General features: G+C 36.2%; 1 protein-coding gene across 1 annotated transcript in view; it reads right to left on the minus strand.

Annotated features, from left to right (window-relative positions):
- The window catches only part of LOC136857948 (cadherin-AgCad1), a 452,227-nt gene that overhangs the window by 327,537 nt on the left and 111,298 nt on the right, over window positions 1-13,392 (minus strand). The window contains exon 7 of the mRNA XM_067137073.2: window positions 4,356-4,484. Coding sequence (XP_066993174.2) covers window positions 4,356-4,484 — 129 coding nt within the window. The remainder of the gene's footprint in view (window positions 1-4,355; window positions 4,485-13,392) is intronic.

Raw genomic sequence — 13,392 nt, forward strand, 5'->3', positions numbered from 1 at the left:
CCCATATTAACTTATTTGCCATTTGTTGGTCATGCTTCCTGTCATTCGCATTTCCTTCCCAATTGACATCTAGTAAATTCAAATCTCTCGCTACAATCACATTCATTTCCATGTCGTTTCCCACATAGTTGATTATCTTATAAAATAATTCTGAATCCGTTTCAGCGCTACCCTTTCCCGGTCTGTACACTCCAAAGATATCAAGTTGCCTATTATCTTTAGAAATGAGCCTTACACCTAGAATTCCATGCGTGTCATCTTTAACTTTTTCATAGCTTACAAATTCTTCTTTCACCAGAATGAATACTCCCCCTCCCACCATTCCTATCCTATCTCTATGATACACACTCCATTTCCATGAGAAAATTTCTGCACCCATTATATCATTTCTCAGCCATGATTCAACTCCTATTACAATATCTGGTTTTTCAGTTCCCTGTTCCCTTATCACCGCTCCCTAGGCCACACTGTTTCCCTGAATGTACCTCCCTATTACACTTCTAAACAAATTTCCTAACTTATACGTACCACTGCGGTTGAAGTGAAGGCCATCTGAGCGCAGATCCCTATCTCCTACCCACCCATTAGGATCTAGAAATTTCACTCCCAGTTTCCCACATACCCACTCCATAGTCTCAATTTAAATCCCCTATCACCCTCCAGTCAGTATCCCTCCTACACAGTATTCCACTGATAACAATCTCCGCTTCCTTAAACTCCACCTGTACTGCATTTACCAGATCCCACTCATCTCCATCTATGTTGGTACTTATATCAGCTTGCCTTACGTTGTTGGTACCAACGTGAAACACTACCACCTTCTCCTTCCCCTCCCCTCTCTCTTCTACTTTCCTCAACATCTGCCTCAACCTAATTCCTGGTTCCCTTTCCTCCATATACTTTCCCCACATGTCCAACGCTGGAATCCCCCATGACCAGAGCCTCAACCCTACCCAGCTCATTTGATCCCCTCCCCTCCTGGTCAGCCCTATGTTTCCTGATAGCTGCAGAAGCTACTTCCTCCTCCCTTTTCTCCTTCCCATGACCCTGTTCCACCTGTCTTTTACTATCCTCTACTCTACATTTCCCTTTCCTACCTTTCCTATTTCTTCTACTTCCACACATCTCAGCAACAGTTCCCTGTTCCTCATCTTCCCTCTGTTGTTCTACCTATGATTTAATGATTTAATAAATATCTTAGTATTGTTGATGTTGGATTATGTGTAGAATGGAATAAACCAGTTTAACTGATATGCTCAACATTACAGAAAAAATATCCCTCATGAATTGGCTTAATAAATTAAAAAATAAAAGATTAGGAATAAGGTAAATAGTACAAGTTAGCTTTAGATCAGTGGGACTATTATTAATAAGTAAAGGGAAGAATGACATATTCTTGTCATCTAAGGACATTTTCTCCTGCATGGATTATAATATATTGAGTTGGTGCATAAGTTTGAAAGGGGCTGCCTGGCCGAGGCGGTAAAGGCGTGCTCGGTTCGCCCGGAAGGACGTGGGTTCGAATCCCCGTCAGGAAGTCGTAAAATTTAAGAAATAAGATTTCCACTTCCGGAGGTGCATATGGCCCTGTCCCTGAGGTTCACTCAGCCTATACAAAAAATGAGTACCAAGGTAATTCCTGGGGACAAAGGCGGCCGGGCGTAGAGCTAACCACCCTACCCCATCACGTGCCAAGGTTAACAATGGTGGAAGCCTTTACCTTCCACTCCTCCAAGGCCTTCATGACCTGTACGGAGGTGACTTTGCTTTGCTTTGCATAAGTTTGAAGCTCTTTTTCATAAGTTTATTAAACATATCAGATACACATAAGAGGGACTTTAATCATCAGTAATATATTTTCCTTCACTATTTACATCAGTCTGCCAAGGCTGGGGTAACTTTTTGATTCCACGCCTGTAGGAACTGCATGGTTTTGAGTTGAAGAACATGTTCGGAGCACATTTTAATCCAGAAAGGAAGTTCCTTAAAGGTTGTTTGAAAGAGAGCAGAAAAGGTGAAAATCTGAAGGGGGCAAGATCAGGTGAATAAGGCAGGTGAGGAATGACTTCCCAACCCAACTCCTGTATAGTGTTTTTTTTGTTTTGTTTTTTTATTTGCTAGGGGCTTTACGTCGCGCCGACACAGATAGATCTTATGGCGACAATGGGATAGGAAAGGCCTAGGAGTTGGAAGGAAGCGGCCGTGGCCTTAATTAAGGTACAGCCCCAGCATTTGCCTGGTGTGAAAATGGGAAACCACGGAAAACCATTTTCAGGGCTGCCGATAGTGGGATTCGAACCTACTATCTCCCGGATGCAAGCTCACAGCCGCGCGCCTCTAAGCGCACGGCCAACTCGCCCGGTATAGTGTTTTTTTGTCAAGTTAGCAGCATGTGGTCAGGTGTTTTCATGGTGCAACATCACTTCACCCAGTCTTGTTAGTCGTTTTCTTGGATTACATCTGCAAGACGTCTCAGTTGTTGGCAATAAATGTCAGCAGTGATGGTTCCACCTCGGGGAAGCAATTTGTAGTACAGCACACCATCACTGTTCCACCAGATGCATAACATTATCTTTCGTGGATGTGCGCAGGTCTTTGTATGGGGGGGAGGGTTGCTTTTATTGTTTGAGCACAACCATTCCTTTCTTTTCCTTATTTTAGCATAAAGACACCATTTCTCATCACCAGTAATTATATGGTATAGGAATGTTCGGCGTTGTTCACGAGCCAATCGATGACAAGCAAGTAGAGATGCACATGTATGGCCACCCACTGATTATTGTGGTTTTCACTTTTGGTACCCATACACCCGATTTTTTAATCTTGCCCAATGGACGCAAATGTTGCATGATGGTGGAATGATCATAGTTCATCACATTAGCCAGTTCCCAAGTACACTGACGTGGATCATTTTGGACTAATGCATTTAAACTACCTTCATCGAACCCCAAAGGTTTTCCTGAATGTGGAGAGTCACTGATGTCAAAAGAAGAAAACCATTTTCTTGGCATGCTTTCTCCAATAGCATTATCCCCATAGGGCACAAATATTTCTGCCCACCTCCACTGTTTTTGCCCCTCTATTGAACTCAAAGAGAAGAATATGTCAGAAATGTTCAAATTTCTCCACTTCGCACTACATTTTCTAGTTTCCACAGTTTCACTCACTATCTGCAAATGACAAGACTTCAATATATAACCTGAAATACAAACATAGAACTACAAATAAAAACTGACGATGACTAAATAAACCCATAGCAACCTGACTACCAACTACAATGATTAAACTTTATAGGGTCCACCTATTCATTACAATAATAATGTTGTCTAGATGTAATTACAACATTCTAAATTTATTCAGGACTAGTTTCAATGCATTTTTACATCATCCTCAGCTGTACAAACAACTTGGAAAACAGCAATTATATAAATCTCATGATAAATATTAACCTATGACGTCTACATTAAAACAACAACACATGATAAAACCTTTGAATTGTAATGTTTAACTATTTTTTCTTTTCCAGCAAGTTGAAGACTTGTGATTCAAATATACTGGATATTGAGTAACAATTATCAAGATGATTGATGTTCCTGTGGACATACAGTACTGAGTTCAAAATATTTGGTTTGCAATCTACAATAATAAAATAGCTTGTATTTTAAAACATTTTGTACATTAATTCAATTATAGTTCTTAAACTGCGTTTCTCACATGGAGCCTTCTTAAAATAAACATGAATAAAAACAGCTGAATAAGATTTGAGTTTGATGATATTCTTCCATGTCTAAAGGCCTTTGAGGTGGAAACATATAAAAATATCCTTATGCTGTAAACAGGAACTGCATTTCCCAGTTCAAATGTGGAACCTGTGAACAATAAAAAAACGCTAATAATAAATCTAAGCAGAAAGTTATAAGGCCCTACTCAATAATATAAGTGTTTATAAGACTCGCCCCAAATGCGTTATATGTTTATCATGTGTCATTGTTTTAATGTAGACGTCATAGGGTTTTTATCTTATGTAAGTAGGTTAATATTTATCATGAGATTTACATAATTGCCTGTTTTCAAAGTTGTTTGTACAACTGAGGATGATGCAAAAATGCACTGAAACTAGTCCTGAATAAATTTAGAATGTTGTAATTATATCTAGACAACATTATTATTGTATTAAAGAGGTGGACCCTATAAAGTTTAATCATTGTAATCTCAGTTCAATATGGACAAAAAATGAAATTTCTTACATTAACTGAGTACCAACTCTCAAAACAAAAACACTATGGACTTACACACCAACCTAATAGTTAAGAATATTGCTCTCTATATTGTCTTTAAGAAAAGAAAGGACTTACCCAGCATTCTTTCTCATTAATACTCTGTGAAGAGAATACAGACAGCCATCTTGGATTTTTATTAGGTAAATCATTCACCCAGACTACCAATAGCGTTTCTGCACTGTGGGTCACTCCCAGGAAATTATCCTAAAGAAGGGAAAGAAATTAAAGAAATGAAAGAGAGGCCAACAAGAAGAAAAGAAAACATTGAATAAAACATGTCACAAGATTTGAGGATGTGAAAAGTCTCAGAGCCCTATTTAGCCCTATTTAATATGTTTATTGAATTGAATTGAAATGAATTGAATTGAATTGAATTGAATTGAATTGAATTGAATTGAATTGAATTGAATTGAAATTACATTTAAATAATGAATCACTTTTATTGCAACTTTGCTCAGGGCAGTAGTTTCTAATATGTTGAAATGGCACATATTTTATAGAATTTTCTTAATAGTTAAGTGCCATTTATTCCTTGCAATTACTTAATCTATTGCTCGGGATCTAACTTTTTAGACTCTGATCCCATCCCCTTCCTTAAGATGAATTTGGGAAGTAAAATCAGACTCATTGTTCTGCCTTTTATTTAAAAATCCCCATCATCATCACTAGGAACACCCATAGCCAAATTTAACTACTTCTGCACCAATGGGTCCAGAAATGTTGTACCGTTCTTCATTACTCAAAACTTTTGTATGTATCCACCAGAAAATGAGAGTAATCAGCAGCTTGGTGGTTTCAGCCTTGCTTTTTCATTAGCAAATTTATCTTTGACATCTTTGTAATCTATTCATAGAGTTAAATAATTTTTGATGGAAAGCAAAGTAGGATGGGCTAAGCATTGTTGAGTTTGAGATAATTTTAAATAATTCCCAAGGAAGAGTCAAGAAGCACCATTAACCTAAGCAATTAATTAACAGTTGAAATCAGTTATAAATAACATGGGAAATGAATTCTACTGTGTTATCCCAATTGTTTTCCATAAATCCAAAATAGGTAATTTACTGTGTAGCCAACAGCACCCACAGTTCACTACAGAATTAAAATTCTCTCCTTCATATCCTACGATATACCTTTACAAATGCCTTTAAAACTTTTTTAGAACATTTTATGGCTGTAGTTAAATTTTTTGCCTTATTAGAAAATACATTTTAATACTTATATATTTTTAAGCGTACATATTTTGCCTTGTTTAAAGGCTCCTTCAGTGCATAATTCTTTTGCCCAAGCTATGATCCCAGGCCATTTTGTCACATGCCTAAATACAGTCCTAAGAACACCACTCATACCACTGACAGACTAAGGTAGCATAGTCAACAAAATGAGCATAATAGAGCCAACTACATACCTGATATGAATGATGTTTCCAGTATTTTTCTTAAATGATTATGATCATGAAAACACTGTAATTCCTCTTTACTACCTATGTATTGAGGTGGGAAAAGAACAATACTATACGTGGATATACATCAAAGCAGGGAAGGACAGGAACACACACAAAAATCAACACAGTGTATATTCTTATCAACCTCCTAGCTTCCTATCTTTGACAATAAGTGGTCAGTGCAGATGAGGAAGCAACAGAATAGAGAAGAAAATTGCTGAATGAAATATTTGTTTCAAGAAGAGATTCAAAAGCTTCTTAGAGGTGTGTTTTGAAAATTAAACCAGTAGTGTAGTAGAGGGCAGTTGTGTGTAGATTGTGCCTAACAAGTGCTCCACAACAAGCCATGCATTTCTGCACATAGTGTCCCTCTTGAAATACTGTCAGTTTCCTGCCCCACATAACATACTAAATGTTGTCTGTGTTGTTTTGAATCACACTAGAGATTTCAGTCAACTGCTATTAGAAGAATGATACTGATAAACTCCTTACCTTTTATTATATATTTTATTTATTTTTTTACTTGACCTTAGCAGTGGTGAAGTTAAGGCTTGTGGCCCTCTCTTGCACTTAACCATGTAAATTACAAGATTATATGTATAAAAGAAACGTACTATTCTATCATAAAATCAAATATAACTAAGCTAGAAATTAAAAATTTGGAGAACATATAATGATGAAAAAAAACAAAGCTCAACAAATAAAATAAAATGAAATCTGGAGCATAAAAGTAAAAAAGAAAGAGAAATAGTCAAATGAAAAAAACATACAAACTGAAATATATAAGTAATGCATAAACAGAACACGATACATAATAAAGTAATGGAATATAAATATGGCCATGAGTTAAAAGCTAAATATTATGTACATTTACACTATAACAATAATAATAATATCTAGTATTAATTAAAAGAAACAACAGTGTTCTTCAGCTGTACAGTAAAATGGCAATGTTACGAGCCTACCTACCACAATCACACAACCTATCATTCATCACCAATCACACAAAATAATCAGTGGTATTCTACAGGTAATCTCTACATGAAGTCTTAAATTTTGATATTGAGTTAGAGTTGCTGACAGCAGCTGGAAGTGAATTCTAAAGTTGTGACCCAGCCACAATGAAGGATCTATTATATATTGAAGTCTGGTTGACGGGAATAGTGAGGGAAGTGCCAGATTTAGTGTTACAATTGTGAAATGAGGATAATAAATGGAATTTTGAAGAAATGTATTTGGCTATATTTTCCTTCAAGTTTCAATATATCAACGCAAGTATGGGGAACTTCCGTCATGGTTCTTCACTTCCTTAGTGAACAGGATTATGGTTCCATTTAATGTCACCGAAGGAATAGCATAATTTTTCTACATGACGTTTAATAATTTCTGAGAACCGATTATGATTTTTTGAGCTTTTTTGGGGTTGAAGAGGAGAGAGTTTTCATTAGCATACACACTGAGTTGTCGAAGGTCAGAGTTAACATCTCTTATTGCGTTCAATACATCATTTATATTAATGTGGCAGTAACTTTGGAGGTCATCGGCAAAGAGGTGATATCTATTACACTTTATTTTATAGGAAATATCATTAATACAAAAGGGCAAATAGGAGAGGACCAAGGACAAAACCCTGTGCACCTCCTGCCTTCCTGACCCACCACTGTGAAGTAACATCGTGAGCTATATCACGTTGCTTATGATCTCTAAGGTAAGAGCAGAAAAATTTTGAAGCTTAAGTACTGAAAATAATTCAAGTTTTTAACATTATCTGGATATCGATCGTGTCAAAAGCACTGCTGAAGTCGAGGAGTGTGAGTATAGTCACTTGTCTTTTGTCAATTGCTTGTCTGATGTTGTCAGTTACTTTCAGTAAAGCAGCTGTTGTACTATGGCCCTTCTTGAAGCCAGACTGCAGCAGATCCAGAAGGGAGTGAGAGTACAGATATTCCTGTATTTGAACATGTACCAAACTTTCTAGTGCTTTGGAGAGGCAGGATGAATAGAAATTTGCCGGTAGTCAAATAGATGTTTCGAACCTGGGTTCTTAGGAAGTGGGATTACATTAGCTAATTTCCAAATTGTTGATAGGGTGCCATTCTTCAGACAATAATTGAAAATATGGGTGAGAATGGGGAGAACAGCACCAACAATATTGTGTATAAAAGTGATAGGAATATCATCGCCACTCACCGTGGACTTTCTTGAACTTCATGAGTGCTGATTGTATGAAAGGTAAATCAGGAGTAATATTGAAGGACAGTGGATTAAACTGAATCCCATCTTCCGTGCAATACACATTCAGCGGGTACCTGGTTGTTTTCCTTCATTCTACCTATGCCCATAGCTCGGAGATGCTTCCATGCACTAGCAGTATTTAAGTTACTTGTTGATTCACAAACATATTTAAATTTAAGATTATGTATTATTTGTTTAGTTTTATTCCTAATTACTCTATAATTTTCATGGTCACAAGTATATTTGTAGCATCGAAAAAGAGCATCACGCTGAGACATCATGTTTTTAACCTCAGAGGTTAGCCATGGAGTAGGTTTCCAGGACACTCTAATCTATCTCTTCAGTGCATGTTTGTTATATAGGCTATTTTTGTGTCAATATCTTCTAGATCTAAAATATCTTGCTACAGAAGACTGTAGGCATTATATCTTAACTGATTCATGTCGATGTCTTTTAAATTCCTGCGCCCAGATGGCCTTCATTAAACCGCAATGGTACATATAAGTTAGGAAACTTGTTTAGAAGGGTTATAGTCAGGTACATTCAGGGAAACAGGGTGGCCTAGGGAGCAGTGTTAAGCGAACAGGGAACTGGAAATCAAGAAGGGATGACAAAAAAAAGCGAACAGGGAACTGGAGATCAAGAAGGGATGACAAAAAAATGTTAGTGCTCAACTGTAGAAGCATTGTAAACAAAGAAATCGAATTAAGTAATTTAATAGATATATATTTACCAGATATTGTAATAGGAGTTGAATCATGGCTGAGAAATGATATAATGGATGCAGAAATATTCTCATGGAACTGGAGTGTGTATCGTAGAGATAGGATAGGAATGGTAGGAGGGGGAGTATTCATTCTGGTGAAAGAAGAATTTGTAAGCTACAAAAAAGTTAGGGATGAAAAACATGAAATTCTGGGTGTAAGGCTCTTCTCTAGAGATAATAGGCAACTTGATGTCTTTGGAGTGTACAGACCGGGAAAGGGTAGCGCTGACACTGATTCAAAATTATTTGATAAGATAATCAGCTATGTTGGAAATGATATGGAAAGGAATGTGATAGTAGCAGGTGATCTCAATTTACCAAATGTCAATTGGGAAGGTAATGCAAATGACAGGAAGCATGACCAACAAAAGGCAAATAAGTTAATATGGGAAGGGCAGCTGATTCAGAAAGTGATGGAACCAATTAGAGGGAAGAATATTTTGGATGTGGTGCTGATAAAACCAGAGGAGCTCTATAAAAAAACCAAAGTAACAGATGGTATTAGTGATCATGAAGCTGTTTTTGTTGTAGTTAACAATAAATGTGAAAAAAAGAAAGGTATTAAAATTAGGACTATTAGGCAGTACCATCTGGCTGATAAAACAGGCATGAGGGAGTTTTAAAAAAGTAACTATGATCGTTGCAAAATGGTAAATAAAAATGTAAACAGACTCTGGGATGGGTTTAAAGCAATTGTTGAGGAATGTGAAAATAGGTTTGTTCCTTTAAAGGTGGTAAGGAATGGTAAGGATCCACTATATTATAACAGAGAAGTAAAGAGGTGCGACTGGAAAGAAATAGAGTTAGAAATGGTTATGGAAGTAAGGATAAATTGAATGAACTTACTAGGAAATTGAATCTAGCAAAGAAGTCAGCTATGGATAACATGATGGCGAGCATAATTGGTGGTCATACAAATTTTAGTGAAAAGTGGAAGGGTATGTATAGATACTTTAAGGCAGAAACAGGTTCAAAGAAGGACATTCCAGGAATCATTAATGAACAAGGGGAGTGTGTATGCGAGGATCTTCAAAAGGCAGAAGTATTCAGTCAGCAGTATGTAAAGATTGTTGGTTACAAAGATAATGTCCAGATAGGGGATGTGAGTAATACTAAAGAAGTATTAAAATTTACCTATGATAACAATGACATTTACAGTAAGATACAAAACTTGAAAACTAGAAAAGCAGCTGGAATTGATAAGATTTCTGGGGATATACTAAAGGCAATGGGTTGGAATATAGTACCATATCTGAAATACTTATTTGATTATTGTTTGGTTGAAGGAGCTATACCAAATGAATAGAGAGTTGCTATAGTAGCCCCTGTGTATCGAGGAAAGGGTGATAGACGTAAAGCTGAAAATTACAGCCCAGTAAGTTTGACATGCATTGTATGTAAACTTTGGGAAAGCATTCTTTCTGATTATATTAGACATGTTTGCAAAATTAATAACTGGTTTTACAGAAGGTAGTTTGGGTTTAGGAAAGGTTATTTGACTGAAGCTCAGCTTGTAGGATTTCAGCAAGATATAGCAGATATCCTGGATTCAGGAGGCCAAATGGACTGTATTGCAATTGACCTATCTAAGGCATTTAATAGGGTAGATCATGGAAGACTACTGGCAAAAATGAGTGCAATTGGACTAGAGAAAAGAGTGACTGAATGGCTGGCTATATTTCTAGAAAATAGAACTCAGAGAATTAGAGTAGGCGAAGGTTTATCTGACCCTGTAATAATTAAGAGGGGGAATTCCTCAAGGCAGTATTATTGGAACTTTAAGTTTTCTTATATATATAAATGATATGAGTAAAGAAGTGGAATCAGAGGTAAGGCTTTTTGCAGATGATGTTATTTTGTATAGAGTAATAAATAAGTTACAAGATTGTGAGCAACTGCAACGTGACCTCGATAATGTTGTGAGATGGACAGCAGGCAATGGTATGTTGATAAACGGGGTTAAAAGTCAGGTTGTGAGTTTCATAAATAGGAAAAGTCCTCTCACTTTTAATTACTGCGTTTATGGGGTGAAAGTTCCTTTTGGGGATCATTGTAAGTACCTAGGTGTTAATATAAGAAAAGACCTTCATTGGGGTAATCACATAAATATGATTGTTAATAAAGGGTACAGATCTCTGCACATGGTTATGAGGGTATTTAGGGGTTGTAGTAAGGATGTAAAGGAGAGGGCATATAAGTCTCTGGTAAGACCCCAACTAGAGTATGGTTCCAGTGTATGGGACCCTCACCAGGATTACTTGATTCAAGAACTGGATAAAATCCAAAGGAAAGCAGCTCGATTTGTTCTGGGTGATTTCCGACCAAAGAGTAGCGTTACAAAAATGTTGCAAAGTTTGGGCTGGGAAGATTTGGGAGAAAGGAAACGAGCTGCTCGATTAAGTGGTATGTTACAAGTGATGAAAATCATTTTTCGTCCGTATTGAAAGTTTCATAAACTGTATATAGGAAAATATCTTTTGTTTATTTCCACCTATTCAATACATTACAAGAAGTTGGCATTTACTTTAAAACATTATTCAGATGAGACATGTTTCGCCTCTCACTGTGAGGCATCTTCAGTCATTATCAAAAACCTTATTATTTTACCAGGCATCTGGTTAAAGATATTCAAAAATGTGTTTGATGATTATAAGAGAGGTAAGATTTACATTAGTTATAAACATGTTCATGAAGTAACTAAAAATCTAATATATTGATAAAAACATAAGTAGGGCCTAGTTCTTTGTTGAATAGGACTTGTTTGATTGTACTATATAGTAAAAGAAGGTGGCTTGAAGCCATAGTTATTAATAGATGTCTAATACATAGTGGAAGGCATAAAATATCAGTTCTATGAGAATATACATTACATTCAAATGATACTAAAAACTAGTGGATTCAAAGGTAGTACACATAAAATGTTCAATGAAATAACTATAGATCTAATAAAATGATAAACACATTTGTAGTTCTTTGTTAATTAGACATCTATTAATGACTACGGCTTTAAGCCGTACAATCTTACGACGTCCTAATTAACAAAGAACTACATATGTGTTTATCATTTTATTAGATCTATAGTTATTTCATTGAACATTTTATATGTACTACCTTTGAATCCACTAGTTTTTAGTATCATTTGAATGTAATGTATATTCTCATAGAACTGATATTTTATGCCTTCCACTATGTATTAGACATCTATTAATAACTACGGCTTCAAGCCACCTTCTTTTACTATATAGTACAATCAAACAAGTCCTATTCAACAAAGAACTACTTATGTTTTTATCAATATATTAGATTTTTAGTTACTTCATGAACATGTTTATAACTAACGTAAATCTTACCTCTCTTATAATCATCAAACACATTTTTGAATACCTTTAACCAGATGCCTGGTAAAATAATAAGGTTTTTGATAATGACTGAAGATGCCTCACAGTGAGAGGTGAAACATGTCTCATCTGAATAATGTTTTAAAGTAAATGCCAACTTCTTGTAATGTAGTGAATAGGTGGAAATAAACAAAAGATATTATCCTATATACAGTTTAAGTGGTATGTTCCGAGCTGTCAGTGGAGAGATGGCGTGGGAGGACATCAGTAGACGAATAAGTTTGAGTGGTGTCTTTAAAAGTAGGAAAGATCACAATATGAAGATAAAGTTGGAATTCAAGAAGACAAATTGGGGCAATATTCGTTTATAGGAAGGGGAGTTAGGGATTGGAATAACTTACCAAGGGAAATGTTCAATAATTTTCCGACTTCTTTGCGATTATTTAAGAAAAGTCTAGGAAAACAACAGATAGGGAATCTGCCACCTGGGCAACTGCCCTAAATGCAGATCAGTAGAGACTGAATGTTACATACCTCGGTTTATATTTTGGAATATGAATCGAGTAAGCAAGGAATATAAGGTCATGAGTGGAAATGGCTGGTACTGAAATTTTTCCATGAGTTACAACTCTCCAAGGGTTATTAGTCACTTTAAGATCAATTAAGGTATATAGTTAGTATACACATGGTTAGTTGGGTGAGAAGGAAGGCTCGTCATATCACATGTAAATTCAGGTCTTCTAATTCCTTAGAGTCACAGGTCTTGATAACTAAGTGTAAAAGTCCCCTAATATTATAACATGATCATATTCTGGTAGTAAATTAAGAAGATATGTCTGAAATTCGACGATATGAGATATTTAACATGGTTGATGAACTACACCAATAAGTACTTTCTGTCCACCCGCAATTACTTCAATGAACATGAATTCTGCCCTCAGTATCTCACCGGTTGATGAGGTGCAAATGACGCTGCTCTTGAAGTCAACTCTACAATAAAGAGCAAGACCTCCACCCCTCTTAATAGTGCAGTCATGATGATGGAAATTGTAGCCATCGAGGTGAACCATACTATTTGGAACGGAGGAAGACAACCAACTTTCACTGATACCTATCACATGGACGCTATTTTCTTTAAATATACCGTTAATTTTGTCTAAGTGTGCGAGTAAGCTCAGGCTCTTCAAATGACAACACCGAAGAAAGTATGTCAACAGAACTGAAATTTAACCAAGTCATATTTCTGCTATAATTATCCCTTTGCATTTAGCCTCATGGAAATTCCATCTCACTCATTCACTTAATCATTCCCTCCTTCCAGTTCTATTATAA

Source organism: Anabrus simplex, chromosome 1 (assembly GCF_040414725.1).
Source record: "Anabrus simplex isolate iqAnaSimp1 chromosome 1, ASM4041472v1, whole genome shotgun sequence".
In the NCBI taxonomy this organism is placed as follows: Eukaryota; Metazoa; Arthropoda; class Insecta; order Orthoptera; family Tettigoniidae; genus Anabrus; species Anabrus simplex.